At 38.4% G+C, this 24,769-nt stretch overlaps 1 protein-coding gene across 18 annotated transcripts in view; it reads left to right on the top strand.

Annotated features, from left to right (window-relative positions):
• Positions 1-24,769, top strand: part of CDC42BPA (CDC42 binding protein kinase alpha) — a 309,366-nt gene that overhangs the window by 163,243 nt on the left and 121,354 nt on the right. For all 18 annotated transcript variants that reach the window (XR_005362267.1, XM_038542788.1, XM_038542797.1 and 15 more), the window contains 3 exons: positions 416-582; positions 9,317-9,439; positions 22,816-22,949. Coding sequence is in view for 17 of the 18 variants with exons in the window: in XM_038542788.1 (XP_038398716.1) it covers positions 416-582; positions 9,317-9,439; positions 22,816-22,949 (424 nt within the window). In the remaining variant the exon portion in view is untranslated. The remainder of the gene's footprint in view (positions 1-415; positions 583-9,316; positions 9,440-22,815; positions 22,950-24,769) is intronic.

The raw sequence follows: 24,769 nt of genomic DNA on the forward strand, positions 1-24,769 counted from the left end.
GCAAGTGCCAGTTTTGCTCACTGCTCAGTGTCCAGCACTTCAAATATTTTTAGCTAAATTGTATTGAATTAAAGGAAGCATTTCACTTTTGAGTCCAAATTCTGATGAAGAGGACCATGTGTGTGCTTCTGACTCCTGTTTCACTTACGTGGTCACCTTGTTTTCAGTGAACATCATTTTATAATATGCAGTTATTGAAATAAAAAAATAATTGGGACTACTTCTCATTTTTAAAAAATGCTTCTAAAAAGTGGTTTGTGTTGAGTTTTGCCAACAGTGTGTTTTCCTGTCTCCTGAGATGGCTACCTGTAGCTAGGTATTAAAGTCCATGTTTTAAACAAACAGCTGCAGGAGGCTCTCTTTGCTTCTTCGGACTTTCTCTTCTGTGTGAACTCACATTTGTCTGTTTCTTCAGTGTTCTTTCTGATCGGAGCTGTTTACGGGTCACGGCTGGTCCTGCGTCCCTGGACCTTGACGTCAGTGTCCAGCGGACTCTAGACAACAACCTGGCCACTGAGGCATATGAGAGGAGAATTAAGCGCCTCGAACAGGAGAAGCTGGAGCTGAGTCGGAAGCTTCAAGGTAAGTATGTTATAACGATGGCGTCTTCCCTTTGGGGGGTGGACTCAGAGTTTGAAGAACTCTTGATTATGGGGGGTCGTTGTATCTTGAGATTTTTGTATGAAGGTGAAACACATGCAATTGAAGACACTTATGCAGAATACAAAGTAATACTGTTTATGTAGACTCATGATATGAGCAGTAACCCACACACAACACATCGATCATCTCTCCTTGGGTATGTGTGCCTGGGAACACCCCCCTGGGAGAAGGAGATGGGGCTCATTGGGAGAAAGGAGCCCTTCCCATCCAGGGTAGCGCTCTGTGTCACGGTCTTATTTCCTTAGCCTGGCAAGCACAACTTCCTGGCAAACACTGGCCTTCTCTGCACGAGCACTCCTGTTGTGATACCTGGTGACTGGAAACTGCACATGACTTCTCTTGGTCCCTTACACGTCCAAGAATCTTGTCCTCTGCCTGACCTCATCTCCTTGGGTCTTGACATTGCAGTATCTGAGATTCTTTATGAGTCTCCATTTCAAGCAAGCCCTGCATCTTTTCCTGTTGGTAGTGGGCTAGTTCCAGGCACCTCCTGCCTTCCTTCAGCTACACTGTCACCTATGCCTCGTGCCAACCTTCGATGGATCCTCATGTCCATTGCTCTGTCTGTCCCACTCCCTTGCCTGCTAAGGTGCCTGCAACCACGTGTCTGGAGGTCCTGTACTTGGGGCAGGCCAGGTACTGACTGGTGGCACTTCTGATTGACCTGCATGAGTCTCCAGGCGACTCTCAGGGAGCATTTCTCAGGCTGCACCTTCTTACCTGTCAGCCTCTGACTGAGCTGTTTGTCCCCCTCCTGACAGCTCTTTCTGCTTTTGGCTTCTGGGACACTTGAATCTCCTGGTTTTCTTTTTCCTTACAAACCAGTTACTCTGTCTTGCTTCCTGAGTTTTCCTGGACTCTCTGACCTCTGAATGTCCAGGCCCTGCAGAGTTGTCCAGTTTCTGACTGCTGAGAGCTACAACCTTCCAGGCATCATTAAGCCCTCTCCTTGTGTCACACCTCATGACTCATCTGCCAGCAAACCCAAGCAGCTCTGCCGTCACAGAAGATCCAGAGTCTGATCACTGCTCACTCTGAAGCTACCACCCTGTTCACATCACCACCACTGTCTCCTGCCTTCTCTTAATAGCTTTCTAGCTGCTTCCCTCACCTTACCTTGTTCCCTCTTCTCCCATTGCTCTTTCTGTTTCAGCCACCCTGGGTTCCTTGGCTGTTCTTTCCACAAACTGGGCATGTCCCCACCTCAGGGCCTTTGACCCATCTATTGCCCTGCCTTAAATTTTCTTCCTTTGGTGTTCACATGATTCATTCCCTTACCTCCTTCAGGCTTCTCCTCGAGTGTTACCTTTCAGTGAGGCCTTCCCTGACCACTCTGTTTGAAACCTAATCTTGCTTTATCTCCAGCACTTACTGTCCTGTCCCCCTTTCCTGCTGTATTTTCTCCAGAATAAAGGACATAACATACAATTTATTTTACTTCTTTTGTGAATGAAGGAATGTATGTATAAATAATCAAAAAGCTTGTAGCTTTTAAGAGAGAAAGAGTCAAAGTTTTACAATAAAGTTTTGCTGGTATACCAGTAGAGAAAAAAACTACAGACGTCAGTAAAACAGACTGCTTTCTATTTTTCAATAAGTTGCTAAGATCTGTGCATGTGTATTACTTCTTTTTTTGTGTATGTGTATTACTTCTTCCTTGCAAGTTGTTTGTTTTGATTTTTAATTAAATGTCTTTACCATATGTCATTGTGTAAATTTAAGATATACAACTTGTTAATTTGATATGTTTGTATACCGTAATGAGATTGTCACATTAGATAATGTGTGTACCCCTGTGTATAGTGTTTTTGTCCATATTATGACACTGCATTAGATCTCTGTGACTTATTTACTACCTGTTGTGAGTTGGTACCCTTAGACGAGATCAGTCTTATCCCCCCACTCCTGCCCTGTCCCCTGGTAACTACAGTTCTACTCTACTCTTTGTTTTTCACAAGTTTTTTAGATCTCATATATGAGTGTGCTTATCTTTCTCTCTGTGACTGAGCGTTGTGTGCTCATGGTCCATCCATCTGTATTGTCACAAATGGCAGGATACTGTCCTTTCTCATGGCTGAATAACATTCCATTGTGGACATATGCCCCCATGGGCCTTCAGATTGTTTCCATATCTTGGTTTTAGTGAATAATGCTTCAGTAAACATGGGGGCACATATATCTCTTTGAAACCCTGCTTTCATTTCCTTTGAGTATATAACCAGAGGTGGAATTTTTGGATGATCTGGCAGATCAATTTTTAAGTTTTCTTTTTAAAGATTTTATTTATTCGTGAGACACACACACACAGAGAGAGAAAGAGAGAGAGACACAGGCAGAGAGAGAAGCAGGCTACATGCAGGGAGCCTTACGTGGGACTTGATCCCAGGTCTCCAGGATCATGCCCTGGGCTGAAGGCAGCACTAAACCACTAAGACACCTGGGCTGCCCAATTTTTAAGTTTTTAAGGAAACTTCATAACGTTTTCAGTGGTGTTTGGACCAGTTGATATTCCCACCAGTTGCATACAAGGATTCCCTTTTCACTACATCCCTGTCAGCACCTATGACAGGTCATCTCTTGTCTTCTTCTTGATGGCTGTTCTGACAGGTATGAGCATTGTAACATTTCATTGTGGTCTGTTGTTTTTCTGGCCTCTGTTTTATTTGTTTCTGCTCTGAACCTTATTTTTTCTTCTCATTTGCTCACTTTGGGCTAATTTATTCTTTTTCTAGTTCCTTGAAGTGCAAATTAGATTAATTGAAATATTTCTAATTTCTTAATATGTACATTTGTTGCTTGAACTTTCTCTCAGAACTGCTTTAATCCATCCATTCCACAGATTTGGTATGTTGTATTTTTGTTGTCATTTGAGAAACTTTTTATGTCTTTTTTGATTTCTCCGTTGACCCAGTGGTTGTTTAGAATTATTTAATTTCCACATATTTGTAGATCTCACTTTCCTCTTGTTGATTTCAATTTCATACCATCATGGTCAGAAAAGATGATATAATTTCTTCTTATGTCCTATCATATGATCCGTCTTGAAGAATGTCCTGTGTGCACTTGAGAAATATGTGTATTATGCTGGTGGTGGGTAGAATGTTCTGTAATACCTGTTAAGTCCATTTGTTCTAAAGTAGGGTCCGATTGCAACATTTCCTTGCTGATTTTCTGTCTGGATGGTTCATCCATTACTAATAGTGGAGTAGTGAAGCCACCTACCATTACTGTACTGTCTGTTTCTTCCTTAAGATCTCTTAGTATTTGCTGAATATATTCCAGTGCTTGGGTGTCATGAGTGTATATATTTATAATTATTATATCTTCTTAATATATTGATGCCTTTATCAGTATAAAATGATCTTTGTCTCATTACCATTTTTGGCTTGAAGTCCATTTTGTTTGATGTAGGTATGGCTGTTCTCACTTTTGATTTTCACTTGCTTGAATACTTGGAATATTATCTTCCATCCCTTCACTTCGAGCCTATGTATATCTTCCAAGCCGATGAATGTCCTTTTAAGCAGCATATACTTGGGTCTTGTTTTTGTTTGTTTGTTTTTTAGAGAGAGAGTGTGCACATGCATAAGCAAGGGGAGGGGGAAGAGTAGAGGGAGAAGGAGAAAGAATCTTAAGCAGGCTCTATGCCGAGCACAGGGCTCCATCTCATGACCCTGAGATCATGACCTGAGCTGAAATCAGGAGTAGGGTCTTAACTATGTGAAACACCCAGGCACCTCCTGGGGTTTTTGTTTGTTTATTTGTTTTTAATACATCCAGCCACTCTGTGCCTTTTCATTGGGAATTCAATCCATTTACATTCAGGGTGAGTATTGATATTTATTTAAGCACTTACTATTGCCATTTTATCTTTTGCCTTCTGGTTATTTTGTCTTTCCATTGTTTCTTTTTAACTTTTGTTTCTCTCTACCTTTGCCGTTTGGTGGTTTTCCGTGGTGATTTGCTTCTTTTCCCTTTTTTTATGTTTTGTGTTTCTGCTCTCAATTTTTGCCATGCGTTAACTATGAGGTTAGTATAAAATGTCTCCTAGATAAACCAATCCTTTCTCTGCTGAAAGCAACTTACCTTTATTCACCTATAAAGGTTCCATCCTTTTATGACTCCTTTTTTATATATCTGGTGTCACAATTTTATCTCTTTTTTTGCTATGAATTTGTTACCAAATTATGATAGTTAAAGTTATTTTTTTAAGAGAGAGAGAGAACCCAAGCAAGGGGCGGGGGGCGGGGAGGGGGGGGCAAAGACAGACAGAGAAGCAGACTCCCTGCTGAGCATGGAGCCTGACTTGAGGCTCGATCCCAGGACCCAGAGATCATGAGCTGAGCCAAAGACAGACATTTAACCAACTGAGCTACCCAGGGACACGAGTTATATTTTTAATACCCCTTTCCTTTAGCATTTCTGCTACAATTAGGTATGTAACACTGTTCTGAAATGGAGTCACAGTTTTCTAATTCTGAATGTTTATCATCTTCATCAGAATTTTCTGTGCTTTCAGTTTTTCATTTCAGTTTTAAGAGCTCCTTTCAACAGTTCTTGTAAGGCAGGCCTGGTGATGGTGAACCCCCTCAGCTACTGTCTGTCTGTCTGGCCTTTATCTCTCTTCATATTGGAAGGATAGCTTTGCTGGATGGGATATTCTTGGCCTGGGTGCTTATGTCAGTCCTTTGGATGTGTCATTCCCCTCTCTCCTGGTCTGTAGTCTCTGCTGAGATATCTGCTGATACTCTCATGAGTGTACATCACATCCTTTTTCCCTGGTTGCCTTTAACATTCTTTACCATTGACTCTTGACAGTATCGTTATAAGATGTGTTAGTGAAAGTCCTTTTATATTGAGTTAGGAAGGTGTTCTGTTTAGGTGTGTGGACTTGTGTGTTTAGTTCTCTCCCTAGTTTTGGGAAGTTCTCAACTATTATGTCTTATATAACCCTCCCTGTGGTATCCCCATTTTCCTTATGCTTGGTTGTCTAATGGAGTAGAATAACTCTTGTAGCATTTCTTCGCTTTTAAAAAATCTCAGTTCTTCCTCACAGAGTCTCCCTTCCATCCCATCTACTCTCTCTAGTGCTTTCTAGGGCATCTTCATCTCATATATTGAGTCCTTCAGCTCCACAATTCTTGTTTTTTCTCAGAATTTTAACAACTTTTATTAATTTTATTCCTGAGTTCATTGAATTGCTTTTCTGAGTTTTCTTGTAGGTCATTGAATCTCTTTATAACTGCTATTTTTGAATCTTTTATCAGTGAGAACACCGTGTTTCGTGTCTTTGAAATTGATTGCTGGAGAATAGTCCTTTTCTTTTTGTGAGACCTTATTACTGTGATTTTTTTTTCCATAATGTATCATGAAATGTACCTGTGCTGTCACATTTAGAGTTTGCTAGCAAACAGCTTTCCTGTTTAGGTAGTTTTCCCCCCTGGATTCTATTCTAAGGGAGGGTTCAGCAGGTTGTCAATCAGAAGCCTTTGTTTTGTTTTCCAGAAGGTGGCGCCATAGCACAAGTTTTTAGTTTCTCCTGGCGCTCTGTCTAACCCAGAATGGAGCTAGGACAAGGCTGGTTTGCAGTTTTCAGAACTCAGCCTACCTTTGGTTTCCAAATACCACAAAAGGAGATCTGGACAAAGCCTGGCTGGGGCTCTCTCTTCCTCAGTCTGTCAATTGTGGAAAATTTATTCTGCCCTTATGTCTCCTACCTCATGCCATTTCTTTATCTGGCAAATGTGTTGATGGGGAGACTGACCATGTATTTGAGACAGACTCTCTTCCTTGAGCAAGACTTTTATTTCTGAAATACTGTAATACTGGAGGAGACTTCAGTCTGAATTTTAGAAGCTACTAACTTCCTATGCAGTTCTCCAGATACAACAAATGCACCACAATGAAAATAGCACCACATATTTAGGGATCTCAAAGTTTCCAAAATATTTCGGCAGCCCCACCCATTCTCCAGAAGTTGTCCTGTGTTTTTATTCCAGCATGATATTCCTCAATTTAGGGCAACTTAGAGTCTAAGCCTGCTTACAGAATTGGGTAAAATTCAGACGTCAGAGGCAGCTGCCAGAGTTCCCACCTCAGAAGGTCCATCCCTTTGTTTTATTGTACTTGGTCCTCTTTGCCTTCTTAGATACATGACTTCTTTAAAAATAAGATTTTTGCAAGTTACATATTTTTACTTTTTGTGGTTGGAGTGATAGACCAGGTGCTTCCTACTCCTTCCTATTCTGAATGAGAAATTCTTATATACCAGGCTTTTTTGATGTTTTGAATTATCATGTTCTTAGAAACTATCATTATCTGTGATTGGTATCATTTACACAAAGCAAGCATAATGAAAATGTGGGATCATTGCCTTTTTGTATTAACTCCTGTTTCATGCAGTGGCATAGGTTTTCATTCAAGCTGCTTCATGCATTTGTCAGCTATTTTTTGAACACTGATGACCCAGGGCCTGTTCTACACATGACTAGGGAGGTAACAGTGAGCAGAAAAAGAGAAAAATACTTGCCAATGCAGTGCTTACATTCTACTTTGAGGAGACAGATGCCAAATCAAATACAGAGCAAGATCATCAGCTGAGAATGAGGAAAGTGGGGATTGTATTAGATTATTGACAAGAAAAAGAGAATATGTGGAACGAATAAATGGTCTAGGGACACAGCCGAGGACTGCCAGTCATGCCAAGCTGTTTGATGCCAGTAGACCTGAATTTGAGGTGACTGTTTTCTTCAGCCACTTTGTCAGCTTCTAGGGTGGGAGCACAAGTCAGAGAGTCAGAGTCAGCCAAGATTGGGGCCTTCTAGGGTGGGTGTAATGGAGGAGAAGAGGTCAAAGAGGTGCAAGGTCTGTGCACAAAGCAGGTATTGTAGTGATAGACCATGGAATCCAACCTGGGTAAGTAAGGAAGAAAAGAGAAAAAAACTGATTAACCTTAGGACAGTGGATTTGATCTCTTGGTGGGAATGAAGCATCGCTGAAGTGATCCCTGGAGTAAGCACCTGTAAAGATAAGAGATAGAGAATGATGTACTTGAAATCAAGATTTAGGAGGCCATATATAGTTTTTAAGTAATGGAAAATTGTACAGTAGCATTTCTCACTAGGTGAACTGCTAGCATTTGGGGCAAGGAAATTCTTTGATGGGGGAGACTGTTCCACATTTTGTAAGATACTGAGCTTTCTTGGTTCCCAGACACTGAATACACTTAGCCATCTCCTAGCTACACCAGTGTCAACACCCCTCGCTCCCCTCTATACACACACATACACATTTCTAAGTTCCGACGACGTGAGAATCACGGGTCTAGAGTGTGACCAGTAGATTTGGTGGTTTTTCAGGAGAGGGGTCAACCAGCTAGGTTGTTTTAGGCTGCAAATCATAGAATTCTTAAATAATAAGGATTTATTATCTCATGTAGGGAGTTAGAAGTAGACTGTGCCAATACTGGGGTTAGCTTCTCTATGATTCTCATGGCTTTCCTCTCATGATTCTACCATACTGCTAAAATTCCCGGCTTCTTGTCTGCACACATGTAAAGACCAAAAGAAGCAGGTTCACTTCTTTCATTCATCTCTCACTGTGTAGAAGATTTATACCTTTCCAGGAAGCCTTCCGGTGCACTTCTTCTCAAGGAACTATTAATACTCACTGGGTCACATCCCTAATTCTTAACCAGTACTGGCAACATAGAATGGGTCCACCATGATTGATTTAAACTATCTTCCAATTTGGCCAGCCTACCTTGTCAATGCACATTGTAACCTGATACCTGCATTTGGTTCATGAGCAGGAAGGCAAAAACCCCAGCAGTGTCTACATGGGGGATATGTGTGCCTAAGAAGCCAGAGTGTTGGATGGATTGTCTATTTTGATGTTAAACTCACTAAGAATAATAAGGGTTGTAATGAAAAGAAGGGCAGTGAACCATATGTGAAATTGTTAGTCAAAGACAGAGTAAGAAAAACAATAGATGATAACTCCAGCAGACAAGTAATGGGCATTTTAGCAGACTGGGATTTACAGGGTAGACAGAAGTAGCAAAGAGCAGCCAGGATGCCTACCCACCTCCAAGTCCTGCAGGAGGTGGAATCTAGGAGAAAAAGTAGCTGTTACTCGTGTCAACTGGCTATTTTTATATCTCCCTGTTTCTACTCCCAACTTAGGTTTCTTTCTTTCTTTCTTTCTTTCTTTCTTTCTTTCTTTCTTTCTTTCTTTCTTTCTTTCTTTCTTTCTTTCTTCTTTCTTTCTTTCTTTCTTTCTTTTTCTTTCTTTTTTCTTTCCTTCCTTCCTTCCTTCCTTCCTTCCTTCCTTCCTTCCTTCCTTCCTTCCTTCCTTCCTTCCTTCCTTCTTTCTGAGAGAGGGGAGAGTATGTGTGCACACGCATGTGCAGTGTTTGAAACAGAAAATCTCACGTTAGTAGGCAGATCCTTTCCTATGTCTATTATACTTTTAAAAAAACATGCATTGGACTTTTGAGACCTAATTGTGATGTATTTATATGCTTTTTGTCAATGGGTAGATGTTTTGATCAGTATAATTACATTTTTTTCTCTAGAAATAAATATATTAGTTTTTAAAAACTTGAAGTATGACCATATTTCTCATTTTTTCTTCTGTTCTTCTCTTTTTGAAGAGTCAACACAGACTGTCCAAGCTCTACAGTATTCAACTGCTGATGGCCCACTAACAGCAAGCAAAGATTTAGAAATAAAAACCTTGAAAGAAGAAATTGAAAACCTAAGGAAACAAATAAGAGGTAAATTTCTGTGATTCACTATTAATTCAGTTGAGTAGGTTTTTCAAAAAATGTTTTATTGACACAAAACATTTATTGGGTACCTGTCATGTGTTATGTGATGGGAGCTCTGTGGCACTGAGGGAAGAGCAAGTAAGAATGGTTTCTGCCTGAGGTGCCTATCGGGGCTCAGTCAGTTGAGCGTCCAACTCTTTATTTCAGCTCAGGTCATAAGATTAAGCTCTGCACTGGTCTCTGTGCTGGACGTGGAGCCTACATAAGATCCTCTCTCTCCCTCTCCCTCTTGCCTTCCACCCTTGCACATGCGTGCTGTCTCTCTCAAAAAAAAAAAAAAAAAGTTTCTGCTTTCAACGAGCTCATGTTTTGATCTGGGGAAAAAATAGTTTTTGCAATACTATGAAAAAGCTATAAGAAAAAGAAGCATAGGTACATGGAGAGTACTTAGGAGGGGCACCTAACCATGGTTTAAGTTGACAAAGATGATGTTTTGGAAGACCTATTAGTTTGTGACATTTAGTTGGGATTTTTCTGGCATAGCATATATATGAATAGGGGAAGGAGTGTAAGGAGTGAGGAAGGACAGTGTAGATAAGGGAACTACATGTATGCTGACATCAAGGCATGTGAAAATTTATTTTCTCTGTAATAGTTACTTTCAGCATATTGATGAGATTTAATTAAAATTAATTTGGGCAACTGTTGATGTCTGTTACATCCATTCATGCACTTATTCTGCTCATTCAACAAGTATTTTTGAGCATCTACTGTGTGCCAGGTGTTGTTTTAGGCTCTTGGAATTTGGTACCAAACAAAATGACAAAAATCTTTGTTTTTGCTGAAGTGGAAGCCTCACAACAGACATAGAACAGGAACAGTATAACTTTGTACATGATACAGTATGTTAGAAGGTGGGAAATACTTAAAAATAGAGCAGAATAAGGAGAATGGGTCAAATGTAGAAGATGAGGAATTCTGTAATTTTCGGTAGGGTAGTCTGGGTGTAAGCCCCATGGAGGAAGTGACATGTGAACAAAACCTTGAAGAAGATGACTGCTTAGCCATGCATTTAAATGGGAAACATGTTCCAGGCAGAAGAGCTAGCCAATGCAAAGGCCCTGGAGTCAGAATGTGCCTCATGAGTGCAGTTAAAACCAGAGGACAGGGATCCCTGGGTGGCGCAGCGGTTTGGCGCCTGCCTTTGGCCCAGGGCGCGATCCTGGAGACCCGGGATCGAATCCCACGTCGGGCTCCCGGTGCGTGGAGCCTGCTTCTCCCTCTGCCTGTGTCTCTGCCTCTCTCTCTCTCTGTAACTATCATAAATAAATAAAAATTAAAAAAAAATTAAAAAAAAAAAAAAAAAAACACCAGAGGACAGACAATATGGCTGGAGCAGGAACAAGCAAGGGAGAGTGGAGGAGGTGAGACTAGAGAAGTAAAGGTCTGGGGAGCCTGACTGTTAAAGGTTCTTGGCTTTTTCTTTCAGTGTAATAGGAGCCTTTTGCAGGGTTTAGAAGCAAGGCACCTTACCAAAGTATAAGAAGAGAGACAGGAAAAGGTACTAGTTTAGCTAGGATAGTTAGGCCTCCAGAAATACCATTTTAAGACCAAAATAAGTGATGGAGAAGAAAGAATCTGATAGAGTCTCTTTTATAAAAAGGACTGTTTAAAATGCCTTGTTAATACTTTGCTTGAATATACATGGAGCTCTTGAATTTGGTAATTTATGCTGTTCTATTTTTTTTAAGTGGCTCCTTCCTAAGAGAGATCCATTTATCAAATTTCTGTAGCTTTATCTTCCCCAAATTAAGATAGATTAGGAAAATGATAAGCAGAATCCTTTGCTTTGCTATCAACACTAAAGCATCAATAGCAATGAATGTGTTAGAGTTATTGGACACTGAAGAAGGAGTAGACCAGCTGGGACTGTCAGTGATTTATCTTCAAAGAGGTAGTATGGATTGGGATGACTTACTCATAGGCCCATCTTTCTTACTAGCTCTAAGAGGGTTTTTTTTTTTTTTTTTTTAAGCTCTAAGAGGGTTTTTATTTTATTTTAATTGATTCCTTAGGATTTTCTGGGCTGATCTTCATGCATCTGCAAACAGGAACAGTTGTATTTTTGCCTGTTTGATCTCTATGCTTTTTATTTCCTTTTATTGCACTGGCTAGAACTTGCAACATATGTTGAGGAAGAGAGCTGATAACAGACATCCTGGCTTTCTTAGGGGGGAAAGCATTCACGGTAATGTTAGCTAGGGTTTTTTTTTTTTTTTTTTTTTTTTTTTTTTTTTATTGATGCTCTTTACCAAGTAAGAAGTTCCCATATATTCCTATATCTCTCAGGGTTTTTATCACAAATGGTGTTGAAATTTGTCAAATATTTTTTCTGCATTTATTGATGTGAATATGTGATTTTTTTTCTTTAGTTAGCCTGTTAATATGATGGATTAGATTGATTGATTTTGAAATACTGAACCAAACTTATATCCCTGGAATATACACATCACTGGTCATGGTGTTTATTTTTATATATTACTAAATTTTATTCCTAGTATTTTGTGAAGAATTTTTGCATCTGCATGTGTGAAAGATGTTGGTCTTTGGCTTTCTTTCTTTTTCTTTCTTTCTTTCTTTCTTTCTTTCTTTCTTTCTTTCTTTCTTTCTTTCTTTCGCCTTTGTTTTTGTTCTTTTGGTTTTTTGTTTGCTTATTGAGATATAATTGACATACAACATTATATGAGTTTTAGGTGTACATATAATGATTCAATATTTGTATTGTGAAATGATCACCACAGGAAGTCCACCTAACATCCATCAGTACCTATAGTTACAGAATTGTTTTCTTGTGATTAGAAATTTTTAAGAGCTACTATCTTAACAACTTGTAAATGTGTAGTATGGTAGTATTAACTATAGTCCTTGTGCTGTACATCACATTTCCAAGACTTACTTATTATTTAAGGAAGTTTGTACCTGTTGATCACCATTCCCCCTTAACTCACCCTGTTCCTGCTGCCTTTGCAACCACTAATCTGTTCTCTGAGTTCAGATTCCACATATAAGTGAGATCATACAGTATTTGTCTTTCTTTGACTTACTTCAATTAGCATAATCTCTCAAGGTTGTTGCAATTAGCAAGGTATTCATTTCAATGACTCAGTAATATATCACTACATATGCCCCACATTTTCTTTACCCATTTCTCTGTCCGTGGACATTTAGTTAGATTGCTTCTGTGTCTTTACTATTGTGAATGATGCTGTACGAAACATCTTTTCAATTCACTGTTTTTGTTTTCTTTGGATAAATACTCAGAAGTGGAATTGCTGGATCCTGTGGTGGTTCTATTTTTTAATATAGAGGAGCCCCCTTTCTGTTTCCGAAGTGGCTGCATCAACTTACATTTCCAACAGTGCACAAGTGCACAAATATTCATTTTTATGTATATCCTTGCCAGAGCTTGTTATTTCTTATTTTTAGAGTGACAGCCATTCTGACAGGTGCAAGGTGATCTTTGACTGTGGTTTTGATTTTCATTTCCCTGGTAATTTATGATGTTAATATCTTTTCATGTATCTGTTGGCCATCTATATGTCTTCTCTGGGAAAAATGTCCACTCAGATTCTTTGCCCATTTTTTAAATTGGATTTTTGTCAGATATATGATTTGCAATTATTTTTTCCCTTCTGTTGGTTGCCTTATTTTGTTGATGGTTTCCATTGCTGTTCAGAAGTAAGTTTGATGAAGTCCCACTTGTTGATTTTTGCAGTTGGTACCCCTTGTCTGGCTGTGGTATCATTGTAATGCTGGCCTTATAAAGTGACTTTGAAAGTATTCCCTCCTCCTCCATTTTTTAGAAGAGTTTGAGAAGGACTGATATTAATTCTTTTTAAAATGTTTGGTAGAATTCACCAATAAAACCATCAGGTCCTGGGGTTTCCTTTCATCATTCTTACTCATTATTGGTTTGTTCAGATTTTTAAATTCTAATTTGGTCATACTTGGTTCTATGTTTCTGAAGATTTATCAGTTTCTTCTGGGTTACCCAGTTTGCTGGCATGTAATTGTTCATAGTAATCTCTTAGGATCTTTGTATTTCTGTGCTGCCCATTTAAATATTTTCTCTTTCATTTCTGATTTTATTTTTTTTTTTTAAGATTTATTTATTTATTTATGATAGACAGAGAGAGAGAGAGAGAGGCAGAGACACAGGAGGAGGGAGAAGCAGGCTCCATGCTGGGAGCCCGGCGTGGGACTTGATCCCGGGTCTCCAGGATCGCACCCTGGGCCAAAGGCAGGCGCTAAACTGCTGAGCCACCCAGGGATCCCCTCTGATTTTATTTATGAGAGTCTTCTCTTTTTTTTAGTCTAGCCGAAATTTTGCCAATTTCGACTGTTCACAAAACAATCTCTTAGTTTCATTAATCTTTTCTTTTGTTTTCCTGGTGTTTATTTCATTTACTGCTGCTCTGATCATTGTTAATTCCTTTCTTCTGCTAACTTAGGTTTAGTTTGTTGTTTTTCTAGCTGCTTGATATATACAGTTAGGTGTTTGAGATCTTTCATTTTTTAATGTAGGTGTTTATTACCATGAACTTTTTTTTAGAACTGCTTTTGCCATATTCCATAAGTTTTGGTTTATAGTGTGTCCACTTTTGTTTGTTAAAAATATATTTTAATTCCCCTTTTAATTTCTTTTTGTGATACATTCAGGGAGTGTTCTGTTCAATCTCTACATTTTTATGAGTTTTTCAGTTTCCTCTTTTATTGACTTCATTTGTAAATTGGTGATTTTCTGTAGTATTATGCTTTGATTCCCTTCTCTTTATCTGTTGTATAGCTACTATAGTTGTTTGCTTTTTGGTTATCATGAGGCTAACACAAAATACCTTAGTTATAACGAGCTGATACCAATGTATGTTGATACCAATTGCTCCCTATTTATTGCATAATTGCTTTAAGTATTTTTTTTTGAAGATTTTATTTATTTATTCATGAGACAGAGAGAGAGAGAGAGCAAGAAAGGCAGAGACACAGGCAGAGGGAGAAGCAGGCTCCATGCAGGGAGCCCGACATGGGACTCAATCCTCGGACTCCAGGATCATGCCCCGGGCTGTGAAGGCAGGCATTAAACCCGCTGAGCCACTCAGGGATCCCAAGTATTTTTTCTTTATATGTTTTAGAAGCACATCAGACAAGGTTATACTATTTCCTGCAACTGTGAAATATAATTTAGAGAACTTAAGAGGAGGAAAAAAATCCCTGTGGATTTACCCATATTTTTATATACCATCCTCACTTGCTTGCTTTCTGATATTTTGCTGAGCTACTTGTTCTGTTATTTATTTTCTGTTTAGATAATTTCCTTAAGCCATTTTTTTAAAGATACCCCTGCTATCAGCAAATTCTCTTAGCCTTTATTCATCTGAGAATGTCTTAATTTTTTCTTTATTACTAAAGAATATTTTTGCATAGCGTGTTGGATTAATAGTTATTTTGTTTTAGCATCTGAAAAATACTGTACAACTTTCTTAGGACTCCCTGGTCTTTGAGGAGAAATTCACTGTCATTCTGAGTATTTTTTCTTTTATCTAAAGTATTGTTTTTCTCTGGTTGCTTGCAAGTTCTTCTCCTTTTATAGTTTTCTGATGTGTAATGGTGTGTTTTTGCATGGATTTTTTTGGGGTTTATTTGGTTTGGGATTTGTTCTTCTGAAATCTGTACGTTTATGTGTCTTGCTAAATTTGGGATGTTTTTAGACCTAACTTCTTTGAGCACTTTTACAGACCTGCCTACTCTCTCTTTTCTTTCTGGGACTCTGAAGATATGGATGTTAGATCTTTTGTTATCAACCCACAAATCTTGGGTCTCACAAATCTTGGTTCATTTTTGTTTTCATTCCATTATTTCTCTGCTGTTCAGATTGGCCAGTTTCTACTGTGTTATCTTCCATTTTACTGATTCCTCTGATCCCTCCTTTGTACTGTTGAATACATCTACCCAGATTTTTGTCTTATTTATTTCTAAAATTTCTGTTTTGTTTTTTTGTAAACTTCTGTTTCTTTGCTGAGATTTCCTGTATCTTTACTTGGCTCTTCTGTTTGTTAATTTCTTTCAGATACATTCATAACTGCTCAGTGAAGCATTTTTATCATAACTTTTTAATGTCTTATCAGATATTTCTTGTTTTCTTTTTTGAAATTTTGTTTATTTGCTTTAGAGAGAGAGGGCAAGTGAGCAGGGGGAGGGGCAGAGGGAGAAGGAGAATCTCAAGCAGGCTCCACACTCATCAGAGCTGGACATGGAGCTCAGTCTCAGACCCTGAGATCATGACCTGAGCCAAAATCAAGAGTTGGAGGCTTAACCGACTGAACCACCCAGGCACCCCTTGTCAGATATTTCTAGCATCTCTACTATTTTAGTGTCAGCATCCGTTGATTTTCTAATCTCATTCAAGTTGAAATTTTCCTGGTTCCTGATAGGATGAGTGATTTTCAATTAGTGATTCTGGATTTTGTTTAAACCTTCCATTTTTAGTTTGCTTCTCCTTGACACCCCTCCAGCAGTGGTGGATTGCCGGGTTGAGGTAAAAAAAAGCTCAGTATTGCCACTTGGCCTCCCTTCACATCTAAGAAGGTCTCCTCATTATTCCTGGAAGGAATGGGGTGTTCTAGGCCCCCATCTGGTTTCTACTGACACTGTGGTAGGCATGACCTTAGTACCCCTGGGCAGTGGTGGAAGTTCTCACTTCTTCTGACACCACCCCAGGGTGGGGACGGTGGAGAACCTCATTACTCTTGGTGGGGGCGGACATGCTAGTTGGCCACGTGGTCTCCACTGACCCTACATGTGGGACAGTCTTGTTACCAACTGGTGGGGTTGAAAATCCTGGCCCTTTACCAGTCCTCCTCTGGATACCTGCACAGCGTGTTGGGGCACTTTGTTCCAGCCTTATGTGATTGGAAATATAGCTCCTCACATGTCCTTTGCTGACAGAAGTGTTCCTGGGGCAAGTTATCTCTGTGCTATTTAACCTGAGTAGAATGGTTCTGTCTACTGAAAGTGTTCTGTCTTAGCGGTTTGCTCTTTTCCTGGTCCTTTGGGTAGAAAGAGTAGGCTTTTGTTGGGGCTTGTTGGCATTCCTGGCTTTCTGGTTTCTGTAGCTCTGCGTCTGGGAAATAGAAATCAGAAAGAAAACCCAGGGAACATCCCACCATGTTGGTCCACATTCCCGACACCACTGTGTCACATTCCCTTGTCCTTGTCGGTCATCTTTTTTCTCCCCAAATTTCAGTTTTCTTATGTTTGTTTTATGTTAATATCCAGGAGTTTTAGTTGAATTTGATGGGAAGAGGGGAAGTGCATCTATTCCATCTTTCTGGAAGCAGAAGTCCCTAGAGTAAGCTCTTCAAGTGTAAATCTGGTCACTTCACAGCTTCAGCACACATGATCAAAGGTCTTCCAAGGATCCTCACAATTTCTGTGTTCTTTCCAAGGCCCTTCGTTATTGAGCATATTTGCCTCTCCAGCTTCAAGTCTTGTTATTACTGCCCAGCAGCTATGCCACCATAGTGAAGTAGTCTTAGTCTGCTTGCTAACCTTCAGGGTTTTCACATATTTTGTGTTGTTTTATATCGTTTCTTTCTCCATGCCCTCTTGCTTCCTCCCTTCCTTCTTCGTTTATTCATTTTTGCTTGTTTGCTGGGAACACTCTTTACCTGGCACATTCACACTCCTCTGTGATATATTTTACCACTGACTTTTTTTTTTTTTTTTTTTTAATGATAGTCACAGAGAGAGAAAGAAAGAGAGGCAGAGACACAGGCAGAGGAGCAGGCTCCATGCACTGGGAGCCCGACGTGGGATTCGATCCCGGGTCTCCAGGATCGCACCCTGGGCCGAAGGCAGGCGCCAAACCGCTGCGCCACCCAGGGATCCCTTTTTTTTTTTTTTTTTTATACCACTGACTTTTTTATTTGAATGTTGCTTTACTTCCATCACCTCACTGCTAGACTAAGCTTCTTGAAAGTAGAAACTTTGACCCTTTTCATCACTGATGTGTCTGAGTGTGTGGCAGACTGCTTGACATGTTAAAAAAAAAAAAAAAAACAAAACCCAAGTTGGTGTTTGTGGATGAGTGAGTGACTAAGTGAAACTTTGCTCTTGGAAACCTCTGACTGCATCCTGAGGCATCTTCCTACGTTGTGTCTCTACAGACAGCTCCTCACTCTTCCCTTATGTACGAATCAGCAGTGCCCAGAGTCCTCCTAATGGGGAGATTGGTTACCATTGAACTCCTGGCACTTGGGATTTCCTTCTTTACTCCTGCCTTCTCCCTGAGCTCACGCATACATGACTGCTCTTCACTCCGTGTGTTTCAGCCTCTCCTGGGACTGGGACAGAACCAGTGAAAACAACATTGAGGGAAAGGGAAATCTTCTTTTTAGTATTCTTCTTTCTCAGCCTCTCTTTTCTTGGTCAGGTGCTATTCTCTGCACCATGATTCCATTCCATCTCTCCAGTATCATCCGTTTTTAAACCCTTTTCTTTTTTAAACCCTTTTTTTTTATTGAGGTAAAACGTAAGTAACATAAAAATTAGCATTTTAACCACTTTTAAGTAACAGATCAGTGGCATTAAACACATTCACATGCTGTACAGCCATCATCTGCTGTTTCCATGGCCTGTCATTTTCCCACTTGGAAACTCTCCACCCATCAGATGCCAGCTCCCCATTCCTCCCACCCACAGCCCCTGGCAATCCCATTCTCTTTTCTGTTCCTCTGAATTTGACAGCTCAAGGAACCTCATGTATGTGCTGTCATAAAATATCTGTGCTTTTGTGGCTGGCTTATGTCACTTAGTGTAGTCTATTCAAAATTCATCCATGTTGTAGCAGGTGTCAGAATGACCTTCCTTAATAACAGCATCCTACTGTGTATGTATAAATACTCCATTTTGTTTATTCATTCATCTGCTTATGAGTGCTGGGATTGCTTCTCCCTTGTGTTTATTGTAAATAATGCTGAGGGTACCTGTATTTGTTCAGGTCCTTGCTTTCTCTTCTTTGGGGCATATAGCAAGAAGTGGCATTCCTGAATTTATATGGAAATTCTGTGTTTAATGTTTTAAGGAATTGCCATACTGTTTTCCATTTACATTCCCACCAGCAACATTCATTCATTCTTAATTCAATCCATAAACCTCTTTATGGAGTTGCTACTCTGTACCAAAAATTATAGTAGGTACCAAAGGCATAGTGATAAGGCTGAGGGTGATTATTATCTGTGTCTCATTCATTATTACACCCACGCTGCCTTAAACAGTTGATGTAAGAGCTAGAGATAGAGCACAGGCTCCCTAGGGACCTGCCTGATGAGTGGCCCTAACTATAGTCGTGGCTGTAAAGGAAAAGTGTCCAAATCACCTTCTAAATGATGTTCCTCTAGCTACTTCTTAAGCAGGATCTTTGTGTAAACAAATATGCATCATCAGTGTCTTTCTATCTTTTTCTTCCCTATGGCAATGTTTTATAAATATTTAAACTCCTGGAAAACTTAGTAAGTTTATAATTACTTACAATTTCTTCTTAAAATCTGCTTTCCTCATCCCACTCTAAATTCCCAGGAGGGTAAGACAGAGTTTCCTTGTGTCATCCAACAGTCAGTAAGTACATACTTGTTGACCATCTGCTGATAAAAATAAAAATTCATACTCTCATTTAATATTTTTCCATGAGAAAATAGTTTCTTCCTAAATAAAATAATTCTCATAACCTGTAATGTACATCTTAACTCCCTTTCTTTTGTTGCCTTGAGATGAGTAGTTTGTGCCTCCACGTCCTGTCTCTTCAACACTAAACTCTCTTTCTCTCTCTCCCTGTCTGGCTGTCTCTCTTGCACACACACTTCCCTATATCATGTAAGTAAAGGAGAAAGATAGTGAATGGAGGGAGGAGGTCGAAAATAGAGGAACCTGTTTTCCCCCATTGTGATTCAAAGTCAGATCTCCTCACATTTCAGAAGAGTTATGGATTATTTTAGGAGTAGGAGCATAAGGGAGAAGCTGTGACACTGTGTCCTTGTGGATCAGGGTGGTTGTGCTTGGTGGTTCTACTCCCCTGAGCACACCCACACTCCACTCTGAGTGATTCCCTGAACTGCCATAACCTGCCACACAGTGTACATTTGATTTTCTGCTTCATTTATCATTTGAAGAGTGTTACTCTTGTCTTCCTGAGTTGGTCATCTCCTTCAAAGCAGAAACTCTATTTTCTATTTTTCTTACACACTACACAGTGCAAAGAAAATTTATTTACTGTGTGTTGATCCATTATTAAATCCTTATTACTAAGAGATTGAATCTGATGATTGTATTAGCAGCAGTGAGTTAAGAACCATTTTGTTGGGATGAGCTAATAACCCCCTTTGCTAGTGCTGCTTCTTCTATTCACTAAAACTGTTTTTTAATTATTCATCTAAATGGCATGGTTCATCATGTTGCATGAGATATTTTTTTGATAGTCTTGGAGGATTTCTCACAAAGTTTTGAACCATTCACTGTTTGTTATAGTGAAAGTAAACATTCCCGTACCTTAGCCATTTTAGAGTGGTTGGTGAAGTTTAGTGCATTCTGGACTTTTCTTGATTTGGGATTTTTATCTTTAGGAAATGCAAAATTCTGTGTATATCAAATACAAGTGTTCTACTTCTCTTATGTTGGAAGATTTTATAAATAATCAAGTGAGTTTGTCTTCAGCCTTTCTATGTGAAACATGAAAATGTGACATAAGATTCCTATTATATACCTAACAACGCCATTGCAAAGCAGCCAAAGTAAAATGGCTGGGATAAAACTAGAATTTAACCTAAACTGAAAAAAGACAACCATCCTTGAAGGCTGTCAAAGTGGTCCCATGGAATCATTTTGCTGTAAACTTTTATGTAATGCAATTTTATGAAACACTGATTTCAGAAATAAGAGATAAGCAAATGACTCAATAATTTGCAAAAAACTTTAACATAACTGGGGAAGAGCTCTTCGGAGTGCAGAAAGGAGGTGGGCCATTTGCTTCGGCGTGGGTGGAACTGGAGGGTATTATGCTGAGTGAAATAAGTCAATCGGAGAAGGACAAACATTATATGGTCTCATTCATTTGGGGAATATAAAAAAATAGTGAAAGGGAATAAAGGGGAAAGGAGAAAAAATGAGTGGGAAATATCAGAAAGGGAGACAGAACTCCTAACTCTGGGAAATGAACTAGGGGTGGTGGAAGGGGAGGTGGGCGGGGGGTGGGAGTGACTGGGTGACAGGCACTGAGGTGGGCACTTTACGGGATGAGCACTAGGTGTTATTCTATATGTTGGCAAATTGACCACCAATAAAAAATAAATTAAAAAAAAAAAAGAAAGGAGGTGGGCATTCTCAGAGGGAGAATGCCCTTAACCATAAAATGGGATTGAAGTTAGCCACGTCACCTACTAAATTTTGACTCCAAATTGTTAGAAATAACAAATTGTTGGAAGTTTTTACAGTGTTAAAAACTTCAAGAAAAAAAGCACTTAAAATGTTTCAAAGAAGTTAGTATAGGCAGAAAAATTCCAACACGAAATGCCAAAATTTGAGAAAATGATAAAATAAAAACTTCTGAGTATGACTACATACCCTGTTATCTTTAAGAGTAAGCATCAATGATCTTTTAGTGAAACATTCTTCAAGTGAAACATTTATTTAGACCATTAAAATCATAGTTTTTAAAGCTGTTTTTTTTTGTTTGTTTGTTTGTTTTTTTATGATAGTCACAGAGAGAGAGAGAGAGGCAGAGACACAGGCAGAGGGAGAAGCAGGCTCCATGCACCGGGAGCCCGACGTGGGACTCGATCCTGGGTCTCCAGGATCGCGCCCTGGGCCAAAGGCAGGCGCCAAACCGCTGCGCCACCCAGGGATCCCTAAAATCATAGTTTTAAGACAAAATGAAAACTAGTTAAATGCAACTTTGCAGATATTTTTGAAAATTGTTAAAAAAAAAAAAAACAACTGTGGTATCCATAAATGTATCTAGACTTTCAAAATACCTACGATAAATAAGCTCTTACTAAATCTATGAGTTTAGGGCACTGAATATCAGTAAATTATTTAAGCAGTGTAGCACCAGTTAGTATATGATACACTAATGCATTTTAGTGACTTTTTGACCACAGGACTTATCTATACACATGAAATGCTCTTTTCAGTAGGCCTAATGTATTATAATCACTACTTCATTTATTGAAAGCATTGAACTCAACAACGTGCAGTACTTTATGCATCTGTTCCCACACTTGAATATGTAAAACTTGGGGATCTTGTTAAATACAGATCAGATTCATTTAGGTCTGGGATGGGGCTTGGGATACTGCATTTCTAACAAGGTCCCAGAGGATGCTAATGCTACTTGTCTGGAAAGGACACTAAGAGTAACAAGGTTGTATAGAATAGAAAATACTGAGAACAAAAATTCACAAGGAATGTGTTTAGATTTCTCTGTTTTTATGAGCTTCAGTTCTTTAATTTGCTAATTTACTTTTGATGCCAGGAATGTTTTGTATCAATTTATTAAATTTTATTTAAGCATGTATTAAAATTAGTAATTTTGTTTCATTTCCTAATAACTCTCCTGAAGTGATGATAAGTGACCTTTAATAACATTACTTTCCCAGTTAGGTTGATGCCAGAGTTCTGAGCTGTAGTCTTTGCTCTGATACCCATTTAGCAATGTGACCTCAGGCTAGATATTCCCTTTGTTGGGCCTCAGTGTCTTCTTCTAGATCAGAGGTTTTCAAATACTTGCTTTCACAAGTCAGAGTTTGTTCTTCAGATAACCACTAGTGAAACTGGGCTGGGGGTCTGCAACCAATAGAAGCATGGCCATCTTACAAGTAACCTGACATCAGCCACACAAATGCTAATAACCTGCCTTAGAGGAAAACTGTTTTATTGTTTTTGTTAGTTTTAAGCTTTTAATTGTTTCTAAAGGTACTTTTTTGAAATATTATACTTTTTTTTCTAAAGTACAAACTTTTTCTAAAGTATAAACTTTTTTCTAAAGTTTCTAAAGGTACTTTTTTTGAAATATTATACTTCTTTTTCTAATAGAAATGTAAGGCACTTTTGCACACAAGTCTTACGCATCTCCATAGTGGCACTAGCTACTCATCAGCTTTACAGTGAACTTGCTAAAAACATTTATGAGTCATAGTCATAGGGGTTTGTGGTGTCTATAAGTCTAATACCAAATTCAGAATACTTTATTTTTTTAAATTTGGTTGTATAAATCCTTGGTTTCAAACATTTGTTTTTATACAAATAATAAAATAATTACTATCTTCTCTTTTTAGAATCAAGTCATTTGGAACAACAACTTGAAGAAGCCAACTCTGTGAGGAGAGAGTTAGATGATGCTTTTCGACAAATCAAGGCTTATGAAAAACAAATCAGAACACTTCAACAAGAAAGGGAAGAATTAAACAAGGTAAAAATATGTAGATAGATTGTTAAAGCTGCTTTTGGATTCTTTTTTTTTTTTTTTAGATTTTTATTTATTCATGAGAGACACACAGAGAAAGAGAGAAAGAGAGAGGCAGAGACAGGCAGAGGGAGATGCAGGCTACATGCAGGGAGCCTGACGTGAGACTCGATCCTGGATCCCCAGGATCAGGCCCTGGGCTGACGGCAGCACTAAACCGCTGAGCCACCTGGGCTGCCCAATGCTTTTGGATTCTTAACCTTGTTTAATTGTATACTGAAAGCTTTCCTAGTGAATTACAACAAGTATATTCTGTCTGTAAAATATTGGTGTAAAAATTTAACAATTATTTTGGTGTATGTCATTTGATTAGTAGCTGGCAATGAAGAAACTTTTATATTCTCAAGATTTTAAAGTTTAGAATCATTTATTCTTTTTAAAAGTTAATAATTGAAGGACTTGATTAAAAGTAAATGTAATTGAAAAATATTAAAAAGGAATAAGCAAATAGTAAAATATTTTAGTGTCTATGGAAAAATAAATATAGGCATATTTTCATTGTGATTTTGATAAGAACATTCTTTTTCTTTTTAAGATTTTATTTATTTATTCATGAGAGACACAGAGAGAGAGAAAGAGAGACAGGCAGAAGGAGAAGCAGGCTCTGTGCAGGAAGCCTGATGCGGGACTTGATCCCAGGACTCCAGGATCACGCCCTGGGCCAAAGGCAGGTGCTAAACCATTGAGCCACCCAGGGATCCCCTGATCTAAACATTCTTAAAAGATTATAACAAAAATTCTTTAATGTTTTAATTATTTTTTGAAATGTCAATTTGTTTTTCAAATGATGGATAAACAGGCAAAAGTTATTTTCATAAAAACTGTATGTAACACTTAAACAGCATTGTAACATCAGCAAAATTTGTTAATAGCCAAGACACTCTAACACATCCAGTAGGGAATAATATTCAAGCACCAGAGAAGAATACTTTACCTGAATCACTCAGTGTATGGACTTTGCTTTTCATTAACAAATTTAAAATGTTGGAATTAATACTAGCCAACACCAAAAAGAAATGATTGGTTTAGGGCATAGTATAAATAGTATTCAATGATACAGAATATAATTGATAATATAATGAATTTCTTTTGGGGAAAGATTTTAAAGTCTTGCTGCCAGTAAAGAAATGGAGGCAATTAAAAATAAAACAACATTTGCTGATGAAGATAATCAAAAAGACTAACAGAGAAAGCTATAACAGTTAAATTGAATTAGATTAGTATATTTTTACTTTTTTCTTAATACAGTTACAGTGTTGTATACAGATCCATTTAAATTTAAAGTCAATTTAAAAATATTTTTAATTCATAACATGTCCTATCTGTTCTAATAATGTGGTAATATTAGTACTAATTATTATGTATTTAAAGGTGGGATTATTCAGCCAAACTTAGAAAACATAAAAAGGATTAAATCTGATATTTAGATTTATAGTAATGAGTATCTTGCCAATTTTAATAAGTTTTAATATTAAAAATCCTTTTTGTATATTTTGAGAGGAGGGTAGTGCTGAAAGGTAACATTATATTGGTAACAAATCTTAAGTGATTTGTTTAATATCCTACAGGCAGCAGATACTCCTTTTAAGAGTTTTTTCATTTGATACATATAAAAGAACAAATGTAACATTATATGAGTTTTAATATAAATGCACACCTCTGAACCTACCATTTAATTTAAGGAAGAGAACATCACCAATTTTGTAGCATAGCCCCTGGACCATTGTTTTCCCTTTCTCCTTACTTCCCTGAAAATGGTAATCACT

The sequence above is a fragment of the Canis lupus genome, chromosome 7 (assembly GCF_011100685.1).
Source record: "Canis lupus familiaris isolate Mischka breed German Shepherd chromosome 7, alternate assembly UU_Cfam_GSD_1.0, whole genome shotgun sequence".
In the NCBI taxonomy this organism is placed as follows: Eukaryota; Metazoa; Chordata; class Mammalia; order Carnivora; family Canidae; genus Canis; species Canis lupus.